Raw genomic sequence first — 17183 nt, forward strand, 5'->3', positions numbered from 1 at the left:
TTTGCTAAGATTTTATTGAGTATTTTTGTGTTAATATTTATTAATGAATTGTTGTGTAGTTTTCTTCTTTTGTTGTGTCCTTTCCTGGTTTGGGAATCAGGGTGATATTTGCTTTGTAGAAGAAATTGGGAAGAATGTCATCCTTCTCAATTTTGGGGAATAGGTTGTGCAGTGTAAGTGCAAACTCTTCTTTGAATGTTTGGTAGAATTCTGGTGTAAAACTGTCTGGTCTAGTATTTTTGTTGTTGTTGTTGTTGGAAGCCTTTTTATAGTTGTTACAGTTTTGGTGCTTGATATTGATCTGTTCAAGCATTCTATTTTTTCCTGATTCAGTCTAGGAAGGTAGTGTGCTTCTAAGAATTGATCCATTTCATCCACTTTTTCAAATTTTGGGGCAGAGTTTTTTGGTAGTATTTGGCAATCATCTTTTGTATATCTATGGTATTTGTTGTTATTTCCCCTTTTGGGTTTCTGACAGAGCTTATTAGAGATCTTGCTTTTCTGTTTCTAGTTAATCTGACCAAGAATTGATCAATTTTGTCTTTTCAAATAACCAAGTTTTTTTTTTTTTTTAATCTTCTGAATAGTGCTTTTGTTCTTAATTTCATTTAGTTCTGATATAATTTTATTTATTTCTTTTCTTCTGCTGGGTTTGGGAGTTAATTGCTCTTCCTTTTCCATTTCCTTGAGATGATTCATTAGATTGTTGATTTGTGCTCTTTCTACTTTCTGGATGTGGGCATTTAATGTGATAAATTACCCTGTTAGGACTGCTTTTCCAATATCCCACAGGTTTTGATAGCTTATGACTTCATTTTCTTTTTGTTCAAGGAATCTAATTATTTCCTTCTTTAGCTCCTCCTTGACCCAGCCTCTGTTGGGCAAAAGGTTGTTTAGTTTCCAAAACTTTGTATGGGGATGAAGATTTCCATTAGAATTGAGTTCTACTTTTATTCCATTGTGGTTTGTGAAGATATAAGGTATTATTTCTATTCTTTTAAATTTGTTGAGGTTTGATTCGTATCCTAGGATATGATGAATTTTGGAGAATAATCCATGAGCTGATGAGAAGAATGTATATTCAGTAGTATTGGGATGAAATATTCTGTATATCTCTGTTAAGCCCATTTATTCTAGAGCAGTGGTTTTCAACCTTCCCAATGCCATGAACCTTTAATACAGTCCAAAGGGGTCATGACCCACAGGTTGAGAACCACTGTTCTAGAGTCATGCTTAAATTCAGTGTTTCTTTATTAGTTTCTGCTTACAGTATCTTTCTAGTTCTTTCAGTGAGGTGTTATAGGTTATCATATTGTTAATAACCTTTATAAAGTATATAACCTATATAAAGTATGGTTTGCTTTATATATCTGGTAATGTTTGAGTTAGATACATAAATATTTAGGATTGAAATGTCTTCTTGTTATATTGTGCCCTTAACCAGTATATATTTATCTTTCATTACATTTGTTGCTTTAAAACCATTTGTGTTTGCAAATATGATGTGACTCTTACTTTTTTCTAATTTCCATTTGGCTATTTTCCAACCCTTCACCTTGAGTCTTGTTTTGTCTTTGGAGGTTAGATGTATTTCCTGAAAGCATATAATTGGTGTGTACTTTTAATCTAATCTTTTCTAATTTTGTGCCTCTTCATTGGGGAATTTAGGCTGTTCACATTTACTGAGAAGATTCATACATAGGGTGGATTTCTGTTTTACTTGTTGTGTGGAGATCTACTGCTTTGTATTGTCATTAGTGCCATTGTGAAAATCAGGTTTTGTCTTTTAGTTTCCAAGTGACTTACTTTGCTGGTGGTCCATTGTGTTGGTCAGCACAAAAGTACTGGTCTGATCACTTCTTGAAGAACTGATCTTTGGTCTTGGAGTGGCATATTTCCTCAGTGTTTTCTTGCGACTAAAAGATTTGATTTCTCCATCAAATATGAAATGTAGTTTAGCAGAGTCCAGAATCCTAGGCTAGCAGTTGTTTTGTATGAAAAGATTGAAGGTAGGAGCCCACCCCCTTCTGGCTTGTAATGTTTCAGCTGAGAAGTCAGATGTCCCCCTGATGTGTCCTGCTCCTTAAACCTGGCTGCTTGCAGAATTTTCTCTTTCATTTTGACTTTGGCCAGATTAATTACTATGTGTCTAGGAGATGCTCTGTTTGAATTGAGCCAACCAGGGTTTGATATCCATCTAGTAGGTGAATGCCTGAATCCTTGGCAATGCTTGGGAAGTTTTCTGTTATGATATGATCAACTAGAGCTTCCACGCCATTGGCATTCTCTTCTTCCCATCAGGGAATACCTACAATTCATATGTTTGTAGGCTTCACGTTGTCCTATAGTTCTCTAAGAGATTATTTTGCTTTTACTCTCTTTTTGTTCTGCCTTTTAAAATGACTGGCTAAATCCAAGAGTCTTGTCTTCAAGCTCAGAGGTTTTTCCTTCTCCATGGTTTAATCTGTTATGGAAAATTTCTACTACATTTTGAAATTCCTTGAATCAATTCTTCATTTCTTTAAGCTCCATTATATCTTTTCTAATTTTGTCCAGATCCTTGGAAACTGTTTTATCTTTCCTTAAATTCTTGGGTCAATTTTTGGATTTCCTTTTTTTGGTTTTCCACTTTGCTTTCAATTCCCTTTATCATTTTTGCCATGCATACTCTGAAATCCATTTCTGTCATTTCACAATTTCTTTACAGTAAGGATCTTCTACAGTAGGTACAGTGTGATCCCTTGGGGGGAGATGATCTGTTTTGATTCTTCATGTGCCAGTGAATTTCTTCTCAGTTTCTCCCCATGTATGGTTTCTTATTCTTTATTTCCTTCCCCTACTTACTTCTCTCTCTTTTTTCTTCCTTTTGATCTTCTTTGCTCCTAGGCTTTGAAGTTAAAATGGCTTATCAGTGATGGTGGGTGGTACCTGTGAGTATGAATCAGCCACACCCTGCTTGGTTGAGTTGTGAGATGTTTTGAGGAGCTCTTTCTCCTGCTTTGAGGGGCTCTGTTCTTCTGGTTATTGGTTGATATTTGTGTGACTGAGCCAGCTTATGAGATGGTCTTTTGTGTCTGTAGTAGACTCTGGTTACCCTGGTGGAGAACTTGAGTGCCCTAGGCTTTGAGAGGGACCCTATAGTTCCCAGGGACTTCTTAATCTCCACAACCACTAAAGTGGGGGGAGGGGCAAGGCAATCTGTGGCTAGGTTGTGTGAGCATCCCTGTCTGTTAAGCGGCACATGTGGGAAGGAGCTAGCTGCAGTGCTGTTTCTGGTTCCAGGACTGGCTCTAGTCCCTCAGGTTAAGCACTCAAATGCCCCAGGTTGGGTTTGGGGCCATGGAGCTTCCAGGGGAGTCCTTAATCTCTGGTGTAGCCTATACAGTTTGGGGCTTGCAGCTGGATGGGTCTGGGTTGGGCAAACTTGCCCTCAGGTTCCACAGTAGCTAACCAGTTAGCTGTTACGGTGCAGGTTAAAGGCCTTCTTTCACTTTCTGGGTGGAGTCCTAATAGAGAGAGGCTGAAGTAGCCCCACCCAACCAGAGAGTCTATTCATGGAGTCAGAAGTTCACAGACTACACATATAAGGTTCAGTGGGCCTCATTCTCCCTGCAGAAACTGCTGGCAGGCTTGATCCCAGGACAGCAGAGATCCCTTGTGACTGTGCTATGGGCTGGGAAGTTCCCTGCTCAGGATCCCAACCTGTGCCAAAAGTGCAGGGGTTCCCTGTGAGCATATCCTGGCCAGGACCCACACCACCCTCTCCCCACTGATTTGTACATGCAGGCTCCCTCATCTTCCTAGACCAGCTTAATTCCAGTCTGTGCCAGAGAGAGGTGTACCCATCTTGAGTTGCTCACAGGGTGGACAGGCAAGCTTGTTGTCCCACCACTTCAGGGTGTGCTGGTTCAGATGGAGCCACAGGCATGCAGCAGCAGGGCAGGCCAACCAGGTGGAGTCACAGTTTGAGCACATCTCAGTCTGCTGCGGGACCCAGAGTCCCACACTCTGTGGAAACCTTGGAATGTGGCTCAATTGTCTATCTCAGCAGCTATGGGTAGGGGACAAGAGGGGAATAAAGAGTCTATATGGGAAAATGCAATCAAAAGCAGTCTGGTTAGAGTGCATCTGCCCTTAATGTCCAGTCACTGGAGTCACCTAAATCACCCAGGACCCACTAGACTCCTGTAGATTCTTCACTCAGGGCCAGAGTTAGGAAATACCTGTGTGGAAACGAGCAAAGAAAAGCCTGATGAGTTGAAGTCCTTTGGGGAGGACAAAGGTACATGGAGAATGGAGCAGCAATATGGTGCCTGAGGTCCTGATTCAGGTCTGCAGGGGTAGGAAGTGTCCTTAGGGGTTTCGTACCTTTGTGTCTTGTCCACAAGCTGTTCCCAGCTCACTGGTGGCTGTGGCCTCTGGACTCATGTGGGCAGAAAGTTTCTGTAGTGACTTGAGAGCCCTTCTCTGTCAGGGATGCAGGGGAGGGAAAAGCAAAACACTCCACCTGCCCTTCTTGCTGGGTTATAAGTACAGAGTTGTCAACATCCTGCTCCTTCTTGTTCTAGTCTGCAACTTCTTCCCATGGAATTTCTCATAGGTTCTATTCCCTCAGAATTATACCTGTTCTCTGATTGTTCATTTGTTAATTTTATCTTTTTCATCTAAAACTTTTCATTTTTTATGAGACAATCTGGCAGCTGGTGTCTCTGGTCAGCCATTTTCACTCCTTCCCCTATTTGTGTCTGCTCTCAATTGACACGAGTGATTATTGCTAATAAAATTTTACCAAACCAAACACAAAAGAACAGTGAACAGAAGAGAGATGATCTTTATTAGGTTGATGACTAAAATCTGTGTGATAGAAACAGATGGATAGAAACAGATTTTGTTTATACAAAACAGCCCAGATAAATAGGTCCAGAAAGAAACTACTTAAATAAACAATAGAAAATTTGAAACAATGCATTTTTTGAGAATGTATATTTATTTATATTCCCCTTCCCCTCAGAAAATACTTGATACTTCTCTAAAGACAAATATATGAAAGTAAAAAACATTTCATGAAGGAATGGGTACAATTTTGTAGTAGGCAGAATGACTCCCAAAGAAACTGTAATCCCTGGAAACTATGAATATGTTACATGGCATACGGGATTATGCAGATGTAATTAATGTTATAGACCTTAAAATAGGGAGATTATCTAGAATTATCCAGATGGATCCAGTGTAATCATGTGAGCATTTAAAAGATTTGACACTGATTGGGGGCATAAAATACACAGAAGAGAGGCATGGCAGAAGGGAAGTCAGAGAGATTAGAAGCAGGAGAGTGTCTCTATATACTATTGCTGGTTTATAAAGTAGTCTGGACATGTGAGGAGAAATACAGGCAGTCCCAAGAAACCCAGAAGCTCCAGTTGAGAGCCAGTAAGAAACTGGAAACTTTTATAACCACAAGCAACAGAATTCTGCCCAAACCTGAGTGCATGTGGAAGTGCATTATCCCCCAGGGTCTCCATGTAAGAGCCCAGACTAGCCAATACCTTGAGTTTTGTCTTTCTAAAACTCTAAGCAGAGTAATCAGTCCAATGCACCTGCACTCATAAAGTGAGAGATAATAAACAGATGTTTGCAGTAATTTATTACAGCAACAATGATCAATGGATACACATTCCTACCTCTATCTGAATTCCAAATCTTAATTCCTATGCATTCCATTCAGTTCAGAACACTTGGACAATGGCTAAAGGGAAAAGGTTTTCTCAAACACACCCTGGGAATATGCTAAAAATTACATACATGAGAACAAGAAGGCTGAATAGAAAGTCAAAGTGTCAGAAACAATTTTTGAGTTTTGGTGTGTGTGTGTGTTTGTTCTTTTTTGATTGATTGTGTGTGGCGTTAGAGCTAATGAAATATGCATGAATGGAAACCAGAAGGAGACACCATGATAGAAGAGACAGGCTGAGTTGTGTCCACATAAATATACACATCCTATGGATTCCCAAGTCACCTTTGATCCAAAAGCATAAGTGTCATAGCCTATTAAGAGCAGATACATGGCAATCACAACCCAAATAATGCATGTGCACTGTAAAGTTGTACTTGTTTCAGGGATGATGTTATGGATTGAATCATTTTACTCCCATATTCATAAGTATTTCAGAATGTGACCCTATTTGAAGATGGGGTCTTTGGAGAGGTAATCAAGTTAAAATGAGGTCAATAAGGTGGCCCCAAACCAATACGACTAGGGTCTTTATTAAAAGGGGAAATATAGATGCAGAGACAGACATGCACAGAGGGAAGATACTGGAATACAGAGAAAGTGCACACCATAAAGAAGTGGGGTGTCACATCTGTAAGGCTGCTGGCTCCCTGGATTCTTCCTTGCCCCCGGTGTGCTGCTGGGTGGAAGAGGAGCTTAGGAGACCTTTCCTGGGTTATGAGCCTGACTGAGGCCCTACCATTTCACTGCTGCTCCACCACAAATCCCTTATTTTTTTTTCATATTTTAAAATATTTTATTGACAAATAAAAATTATATATATATTCAAGTTATACAGGGTGATGACTTGATATAGTTATACATTGTGTACTGACTATTACAGTGAAATTAATTAACACATCCATCACACCACACCACACATAGTCACCATTTGTGTATGTGTGTGGGAAAGTGGTAAGGACATTTAAAATCTGTGCTCTTACCAAATTGAAGTAAATAATACAGCATTATTAATTATAGTCATGATGTTGGATTCTTTTATTTTTAATGGGGATGTTGAGAAAAGATTGTGGATTATGGACTAAAATGCACATTTACCAGATAGACTTAAATAAAATATCACATTTTGGGTAACATTTAATGGAATTTCTCTTCATCATTTTGCTCTATGGAATTGTCACAGTGCTAAAGAATTGCTGTTACCTTTTTCTTTTGTATTATGTGCTACTTTAATTGCACCACACAATGTTCCCCAGAGCACTAGCTTCTCTAGACCATTCTATTGACTTCCCATTTACTAATAAAAAGACCATGTTTTGCCCAAAGTGACTAAATAGTTTAACTCAATCTGTTACTGCAACTACTTTTTATTGCCAGGTGATAATGCAGTGAAACATTTTACCAAGTTAGGGAGCACATCCGGCTTTCCTGGACATAACAAACAGAATATTTGCCAACTTAATGACTGGAGACAATGAGGAGACATTGCAGCCTACGAGGGAGAGTTAAAGAGGACAAGGTTACAGAAGGGTGTAAAAAATCTTCTTCCCTGAAATGTTCATGGGGAAAGTCTTTAGTCATTTGAAAAGTCATTTTAATCTGTGAATAATAAGATATACAGCAGAACCCCCGTAGTTGAACACCTTCCTACATTGACCACCTTCTTAAGTTGACCTAATTTTCGTAGACCAGACAAGCATCACATGTACATATCATTACAGTAGGCCTAGTTCCTTATATTGACTAGTTTGTTACAGTTCCTTGGGTGGTCAACTTACAGAGGATCAACTGTAGTTGTTAACCAATGTCTGAGTTGCTTCGTGATAGAATTAGCATAGTTTTTTATTATACTAAGTTCTTTATAGAATCATTTTAAAACTATAATGGAAATAGCATAATATGGAAGTATTCATATTCATCCCTAAAGTTGGCAATCCCTAAAGTTGGCAATCAGCACCCAAATTATGAATCTTGTTGTCTAAAAATTGGCAATCCTCAGAAAAAATATCCTTCCACAGAGCAACTTGTGAAAGTGGATAATGTCAATTTTCAAACAATTTTATGATTGTTTTCTTTTTTCATATTCTGTGGTGTGCATGTCTGACCCAAGTTGTTTTAAAACGTTTGCTATTTATGATACGTTTTTATAATAATCCTAAGGAAAAAGGTATTTTAAAAGCAAATAAGGCTATTATTTCAAAAGTAAAAGATGTAGAAAACTCTAAGAGGTGTAAGAAGGAAAATAATCATCATTATGCCAGTAATACCAAATAAAATTGGTGAAAGAAATTATTTTCCAAACTATGAATGCAGTGTCATCATTTGTAGTTTAACATCATTCTACATGCAAAATTTAATAATGCTCAGTTATACAAGAGCAGTTTCCATAAATATATACACACTAATGTTATGAATGTTTTTGAGTTATTTTTATTCATAATATAATTTGATTTATTTTTACTGTGAAATAGATCATATATGCAAATTTAGAATAATACTACTATATTTTCTTCAAAAATGTATATATTCTATTGCAGTGGTTCTTAACCTGTGGCGACCCACAGGAACTGTATTAAAGGGCTGCGGTATTAGGAAGGTTGAGAACCAGTGTTCTATTGCATGAATATACTATATTTTATCAGTTTTACTGCCCCAACTTTGCTATTGATAGAGAATTCTATTTTTTACGTTTATTTTTCCTATTATAAAATGTACTTTTATAAATATCCTCAAACATGTCCAGTTTTTCCAGTGATATGTTTTGCATTTATCTTATGTGTGTCTATTTAACCAAATTCCCCCATTTGTATAGTAAACATTGGGAAACAGGAGATCTAACCACCATTTTTAGCAGAATAAGCAGGTTATTAGGTTGACCTGCACATAAACCTGAAATAGATCATTTCTTCACACAGAAACAGTCTTATTTATTACTTACTTTAGTATGTTAAAGACCACATAACCCAAATTCTTCATGAATGCTGTGCAGTACATTAAAAGAGAAATAATAAATCTCCTTTCTGTTTTCTCAGCAAATTTAATTCTTGGGATATTTCTCTTAATATGGTTTCCTATGAGACACAGCATCACTAAGACTCTAATAGGTGAAAATAAAAAGATTAAAATTAATTCTGTAGTAAAGCTTTACTGATACGTTTGTTTTATATTGTTTCCACTCTCATTTTACCTTGACCTAGAGAAAAGAGGTTTGATAAAGTTCACTATTTTCTCCCCAAGTAGCTTACAAATTTAGAATAGCCTAAGTACATATAGCTGCAGAAACTCATTTCATTCCTACAGTATAATATCAACCATTGACTAAAACTAAACTAGTCAACCATATATTTTAAATCAGTTAAGAGAAATCCTTTTCAGTGAGGAAGAATATGGATAGGTTTTTAAATAAATAAATACACCAGGTTAAAAAAAGTGAAGACAAATACTCCATCAGTTTCCTAATACCACAGACATGGAATATGTTATCTGTACCAAAAAAAAAAAAAAAAAAGTTAAGAAAAAGACTTAGAACAAATCACTGATGGACATCGATTTCTGGATCTCACTTAATTTACTATAGTAGAAAATTTAATTCACAGATGCAGACTTCTCCTATAAACTATCATTTATCCAGTTTTTTTTTTCCTAGTCTGAGACTTCATCTTTTTGAAGTGTTCTTCAAATAACCCTCTGCACTATAGCAGGTTGTGAATATACGTAGGATCTTCCAGTTTTTGCATTCTTATTTGAAAATGAGGATGACTAAATGCCAAATTCTTTTAAACTTTATTTTGTGGAATCTTTCTGCTGTGAATACCATACCTCTTTCTATGATGTTAGAAATACAAAATTAACTGTTTTGTGGATAATCTCTTTGTAGGAAACCTTGCCAGACAGAGAACCTGTAATAATATAGTACTGAAGTCTGTAGTGAAGCTTTCCTCTTCCGATTGCAATGACATGAAGGGACAATTTTCTTGTTATCCTCAGATGCTTTTACAAATAAAACATGGGTTAAAATTTTTTTGGTTCTTAATATCTTTATTTGTTCAATTTCATAGCTAAAAACATGAAGTACTTGAAGATTAGAATTTGGCCTTAAAATTTTAGAACTTTTCTTCGGCACCTGGATTTATTTTTGTTTCTTTCCTAATAGAAAGTTATTAAGTTCATTTACTTAGGAATAACTGAAGTTACATGTCAGGAAACACTGTACAACAAAAGGAAGATCAGCAGAACTGTTGATCTTTGTAGAATTTATTGCTTAAAAATATGAGGATGGGTGGAGGAAGGGTAATTGGTGGGACCACAACTACGGTGCATCTTACAAGGATACATGTGAAATTTACTAAATGTTGAATATAAATGTCTTAACACAATAAGTAAGAAAATACTGTGAAGGCTATGTTAACCAGTTTGATGAAAATATTTCAAAATGTATATAAAACCAGCGCATTATACCCCATGATTGCACTAACGTACACAGCTATGATTTAATAATAAAAAAGGAAAAAAAATTGTTGAATTAATGTATTCTTAGTTATTATCCTAATGGGCTTAGTCACCTTAGTGACTAGTGCAATGAAGTAGAATTACACAAAGTTAATTTTCTATCCCATCCTTCAGAGGGTACTGTACCATTTAAATGTCTGTTTCTTTCTTAAATATAAAAATATAAAATATTTTGGTGTTCAAATATGGCATTAAATTTTAAATTTCCAAATCACTGTGAGGTTATGTATCAGGTTTCAGTAAGCTAAAAAAAAAGTCTTAAATATGTTGAAGGCTTTTATTTTGGAAATATAAAATAGAAAGTATTAAAATATCAAAGAGATAAAGCTGCAGCTATTAAAATAGAAATCTAAACACAACATTTAATTTTTATGCCATTTTTTAGGGAGGAAATCGGAGTATAGGCATTAAGAGGATGCTTCATTGATTTCATTGAGAGGAATCTTTATTGCCTATATTTTTAAAATTGTACTAGTGTTTAACAATATAAAGTCAAAGAGAGATCAATGAAAAACATATATGTACAATGGGTAAATTCTATACTTCTTTTTTTCATTTTAATTATAAAGCCCAGAACAGCATTCAGAAATGGTCTCCAACTTTTTGGCACCAGGGACTAGATCTATGGAAGACAATTTCATAGAACTAGGGTGGGGGGACACAGGTGTGGTTTTTGAAGTGATTCAGATGCATTACATGTCCACCATAGATCACCAGGCTTTAGATTCTCATACTGAGCACCCAACCTAGATCCCTCACATGTGCAGTTTACAGTAGGGTTTGCACTCCTATTAGAATCTAAAACCATGGTTATCTGACAGAAGGTGGAGCTCGGGTGGTGCTGAGAGCAATGGGGAGCAGCTGTAAATACAGATGAAGCTTCTCACCCTTCTTCTGTGCAGCCCAATTCCTAACAGGCCACAGACAGTATCAATCTGCAGCATGGGGTCTGAGAATGCAAGAATAGAGAACTAACAATAAATATTGATGTATTATTATCATCCTTTAATATCTAATTCTTAAATGATTGAAAAAAATAAGATAATAAATTATGCCCCAAAGTGTGAAAGAAATGTGTGGAATTGACATGAGCAAGCTTCTTTATAAAAATAAGGCAAACAATAAAATTTTCAAAAGCAAAAATTTTATAATATAATTGAATTAATTATTAATCAAATTTATGATCTCTTTCACATTAAGCCATTTCAGAATGGCTTAATGTTTGTATGTTAAAATTAAATGTTTACTTACATAAGAGGTAGACAAACCATACCTTCTGGCTTGTTATTATATAGACCCAAGGGAAGAATTGTATCACATTTTTATTTTTTATTTATTGAATCATAGCTGTGTACATTAATGCAATTATGGACTACAATGTGCTGGTTTTATATACAATTTGAAATACTTTCATCAAACTGGTTAACATAGCCTTCACCGCATAGAGATCATATATGATGCACAAAAACTAAAATATTTACTATCTGAACTTTTACAGAAAACTGTTGTAGACCTCTGAATTAAATAAATGCCTTGTAATTTTATTTTGCATTAATATGACTTTCCAAATAGCTGTCTTTAAGTAAAAAGGTATTTTATAATTATTGTTTTTTTTACATTTCAGGATATTACAGGGGTACACACGTTTTGGTTACATGAATGGTATGCATTGTATCTGTTAGGTGTGAATTTACCTATCTCTTCCTCTCTCTCCCATCTACTTAATTTCCATTGAGTTTTACTATCACATATGCACTTAAGTGTTGACTACTTCCAATTTAGTATTGAGTACCTGTGGCATTTGTTTTTCCATTCTTGTGATACTTCGCGTAGAAGAATGGTCTCCACTTCTATCCAGGTTGTTACAAAAGATACTAGTTGAGCAAGAGCAAAACCCTGTCTCTACTAAAAATAGAAAAACTAGTTGACTTCCATGGCAAGTGCCTGTAGTCCCAGCTACTGGGGAGGCTGAGGCAAGAGGATAACTTGAGCCCAAGAGTTTGAGGTTGCTGTGAGATATGATACCACAGCACTCTTCCGAGGCCAACAAAGTAAGACTCTGTCTCAAAACAAACAAACAAACAAAACAAAACAAAAAAAAAAAGTTTGTAGTTGACCATTTTATACCACATTTTATTAATCCTCTCACGTATTAATGGGCCCTTGGGTTAATTCCATGTCTCTATGGTTGTGTGTTGTGCTGCTCTAAACATGTGAGTGCAAGTGCCATTTTATAATTGTTCTCTCCCTTACTCATTTTGTGAACTTTGAATCAAAGTTCCATTATTAGGTTAGGTACTGTAGCTCATAGAGGATGGGAGCAAATTCAAGTCACTGCTTTTTTATATGCTTGGACTGATGTGGAGGTAATATTGATGAGTTTACACCAAAGCTAAGCCTTACTTATAAAAGTATTTCCCTCTGAAAAGCCCATAGAGTAAAGGCAAACCATAGTATAAGCATTGCCATTTGCAATTATATAGACCAAGGGCTTGGCCCTCTGAAGGTTTGCTAAAAAATCAACTGGTTAAAGGTAGATTAATTTGTGGAAAGGCATATACATTTATTTAAAGTGTATTCAAGGGAGACTTCAGAATGAAAATTAAAAGATACAGGGGAAATTGTCCATTTTTATGTTTTGGTTTAACAAAGAATGGATAGCCATGTGGAAATATGACTGGACACAAAGGGTGTGATCTAATGCCAATAGACAGAGTGGGGAAACCCAGCAAGACCATTTTGTCTAGATTCTTGCCCTCTCTTAGTGGGTATTTTGCCTTCTGGGTGTGGGACAGGACCCTCTCTCCAACAGGAATCTTATGACCTACAATCAAGAAATGTAGGTCAGATAATTTCTTTGTGTCCAGTTTTTACATAGAAACATCAATTCTAACTTGTGTTAGAAAGATCAACCCACCTCTGAGGGGTGGGTTGTGCATGGTGCAGCCATGTCACAGCCTGTCCAAGTCCATTCCTCAGGTGCCTGTAAACAAAGAGAAGCAGCAGTCTTCATATATAAGTACTTTGGAGTAGTTTTGTCGTAGTTTCTTCTGTCCTGTGTTCGTGTCTCCATGTGCAGGATGCCCTAACAACAACTCCAGCTCTGTATGCAAAAGTCCCCTGGAGGGGTTTCAGGGCTGCCTGAGGCTCATCTCTATTGGTGACACAGCGGTGGATCCCATCTCAGTACAGCAGGGGGCGCTGGGGGATTTCAGTGACCTCCAGATAGACTCCTGTGGCATCACGGACAGGTACGGGGATATCTTAGGTCATTTTAGCATACCTGTTTTCAAAGTTTTTGTTTTTTAAAATAGACAGCTGGGAAATAAAACATTTTCACTCTCTTTCTTTCCACTATCTTTCCAGAGGGAATTAAATAGTCATATTTACAATGAAAATTAGAAAACCACATCTTTAATTGAATAAATAGCATTTTTCTGAAAACAGAAATCCACTGGGAGGATGGGAGTGAGGGCTGCCACAAGAGAAAGAGAAAGAAAGCAGGCAGAGAGTGAGATCGATTTCAGTCCTTACTGACAAAACTGAGTTAGTAATTTTTCTATCATTTCACTATAAAGACTGAGCATCTTTACTTACCTTGTAAATTCCAGCCTACTTAGTTCATAATTATCAGGCCAGCTTTTCTAATCTTATCCCCGTCAGGTACGTGATATTTTCCCAGGCAGAGGAGTTTGACAGGTTACTATTCTTCATTAACTATTCAATACCACCTTTTCTACAGAGAAAATAAACAGTGAAGTGTCCTTCTAGAAAAGTTTGAACCACAGGGATGGATGAATATATGTGAAAAATGACATAGACTCAATGAAATATGGAAAAGACAAGATAAACATTTAATTTACAAAAATTATTATAACCACCATTACACTACCAGTTGTGCCATATATTTATGATGATTTTAGGTGAAAAGAAACACTGATTCACACCTGGAAAAACAATATTCTACCTATGAAATGCCTTTGTGCCAGCCTTTCCTATCTACTTTCAACAAATAGGTAAATGCTACAGATTAAAAAATTCTAAAAGATATATCTATGTATGGTAGAGCTATCAAAACTTATCTTCTTCATGGAGGGAAGTCTATTAGTCAATTCTATTTTAACTATAAAATTATCATCTCTAGCTAAACAGGTTTTAATTTACAAACTGTACTTAGTGATATACTGAAAGGACCTAATTCCTATTACATGACAAAATCCACTCATACAAACTTTATTTATTCAATGTCAATTAATTTGAGCATTCTGTTGATTTGTAAGAAAAAAATTACTTGAAAGATAAGGAGTATGTAAAGTAAGAAACTCTCACTATTGACCTTGGGAATACAATCCTTGGCACAGACCTGGGACTGCATTCACTAGTCATCCCATGCTGGCTCCAGAAGCTCACGCAGTGGTTGTAGGGAGGGCAGGTGGGATGGCTTCTGGTTGTCTTAATAGAGGTCCGCTCTCCAAGTGGGGAGCAGCCCCTTCTCTGTTGTCTGTGGATTGAGGGGAGGTGTCCCATGGGCCGGCACTGTGAGTGATCAGAGCTGTCAGTTTAGCTGTGATTCAAGTGTGATTTTCTTTGCTTGTAAGACATTGTTTTGATACCTTGTCCATTACTCACAAAATATCCGTTCACCGCATATCTGTTATAAGAGTATATCTCAAAACTATTCCTTTCCAGAAGAGATCCACATTGACAACTTGGCACATGATGCTCAAAAAGTAAAACCCTTCTTCTTTTTTTTTTTTTTTTTGCTATTATAGGCTATTTTATTTCAACCTTAGAATTTCAGGAGTTTCACTGGTGTCTAACTTGGTCTCTAAGACCCATATTTTTAGAAGGATTCCAAAGTGGACCCCAAGTTACTTAGACATGTTCAACTATGCATGTATATGTGAGTACAGTAAATTATCTCAGATAGGAGTTTTTAAAGGGCACTTTTAAATTATTTTCAAACAGAACTACATATGGAGGTTATTCATTGCATAGAAGTTTTTATAGTATTATGAAAGTTTAGCTCCCCCCATTTTTTTAAAACCTGAATTTTATGAAAGAATAAATATTAAAATACTTTGGTGAACAAAATGAGGTTACACAGAGTTAAAATTAAAGGTCTTTGCTATTTCCTTTATATTTAGTTTGGAAATCCTAAAAGTGCTGGAAATCATTTTTAAGGAACAGCTTTAAAAAAACAAACAATCAAACAGTGACACGGAGGTAGGCCTCGGCCACCCCACCCCTTACCGGTAACTCCAACTCCTGTGCTCTCTTCTAGCCAGCCTCTCAGCTCCCCCTCAAAGGATCCTTGAAAACACCAAATGCAGGCCCTTGGGGCTTCTTGTCACTGCCACACCCAGCTCCCTGCAGGCCTTTCACCTCCAAGCACAACCTCCCAACTTCTCCTGCTGCTGTTCTGGGCCCAGCAGGTGGGACCCAGGATCACCCTGGGCCCTTCCAACATGGACTCCTGTTTCCCTCCAGCCTCACCTTCTGGGTTGCAACCACAGGAAGGTCAATGGCCTTTAGAACCTTCACTCCCTGTTACATCCTCAGCCTCATTCTCAACAGTGCAGGAGGCCGTCAGAGGCTGAGCAATGACCCTGTTGGATGCTGTCCTGTTCAGGCGGCTTGCTGGGCCATTCTGTGTGTTCCCTCCTCACAATCCTGTGGTGTAGGGGGCCAGGACAGCCACCCCAACTACATACAGAACTCTGGAAGTGAGAGACTTCCAACTTTGTTCTTTAAAAGATTTTTTTTTTTTTTTTTTTTTTTTTTTTTTTTGTAGAGACAGAGTCTCACTTTATGGCCCTCTGTAGAGTGCTGTGGCCTCACACAGCTCACAGCAACCTCCAACTCCTGGGCTTAAGCGATTCTCTTGCCTCAGCCTCCCGAGCAGCTGGGACTACAGGCGCCCGCCACAACGCCCGGCTATTTTTTGGTTGCAGTTTGGCCGGAGCCAGGTTTGAATCCACCACCCTCGGCATATGGGGCCGGCACCTTACCGACTGAGCCACAGGCGCCGCCCTTTAAAAGATTTTTTTTTAGCTATTCTTGGTCCTTTGAAATTCCCTATGAATTTTAGGATAGATTTTTCTATTTCTGCAAAAAAAAAAAGAAAAAAAAAAGCCACTGGGGTTTTGATAGAGATTCCACTGAATTTGTACATAGATTGCTTTGGGTAATATTGACATATTAATAGTTTTAGTCTTCCAATAACAGATTACTCATTCTAAATCTAAAAGGTGACAACGAGGTGACCTAAATTAAATGTTCTTCAAAATTCCTGAACCTATGTTAACTATGTGACTAAAGCTGCTCCTGTTCCTTTCTCTTACCTTCTGGCTCTCCCTCCCTGCCTCCCCTGTTTCTTTTTTTTAAATGTCCACAGTGTAGTAATGGAGCATAGCAAATTTTATAATTTTATGCATGTAATTCATTTTGCTAGGCACATGTGAAGTTATCATTGTATCACTTGGGGCAAAAAGAAAAATGTGTTGAAAATTCAGCTGCCACAGATACATAATGATCAGTTGCATGTGCATGGATACATTTATCTAAAATTTATCAGTATGATCAGAGAAGTTTGACAGAAGACACAGTAGTCTCATGTTATATGGAGCTTTCTGACATACATTGTTTTGTCACATGAAACTATTTTTAGTAAATAAATACTTAACGATGATTGAAAAAGGAAATAGCAGTTGTATCTGCTTTTCTTTCTTCTTTTTTTCTTTTAGGTGCTTGCCCAACTTCTGTGAGCATGGAGGTGAATGTTCCCAGTCCTGGGACACCTTCTCCTGTGACTGTTTGGGCACAGGCTACACAGGCGAGACCTGCCATTCCTGTAAGCCTCGTGCATCGTTGTTCTCGTTTCCATTATGATTTCTTTGTCATTTCATTTTCATTGTTTGTTTATGTTTATCTGCACATCTGA

At 37.2% G+C, this 17183-nt stretch overlaps 1 protein-coding gene across 1 annotated transcript in view; it reads left to right on the top strand.

Annotated features, from left to right (window-relative positions):
* Positions 1 to 17183, top strand: part of LOC128576230 (contactin-associated protein-like 3) — a 267292-nt gene that overhangs the window by 185851 nt on the left and 64258 nt on the right. The window contains 2 exon segments of the mRNA XM_053578206.1: positions 13320 to 13491; positions 16987 to 17093. Of these exon segments, the coding sequence (XP_053434181.1) occupies positions 13320 to 13491; positions 16987 to 17093 (279 nt within the window).

The sequence above is a fragment of the Nycticebus coucang genome, chromosome 2, assembly GCF_027406575.1.
Source record: "Nycticebus coucang isolate mNycCou1 chromosome 2, mNycCou1.pri, whole genome shotgun sequence".
In the NCBI taxonomy this organism is placed as follows: Eukaryota; Metazoa; Chordata; class Mammalia; order Primates; family Lorisidae; genus Nycticebus; species Nycticebus coucang.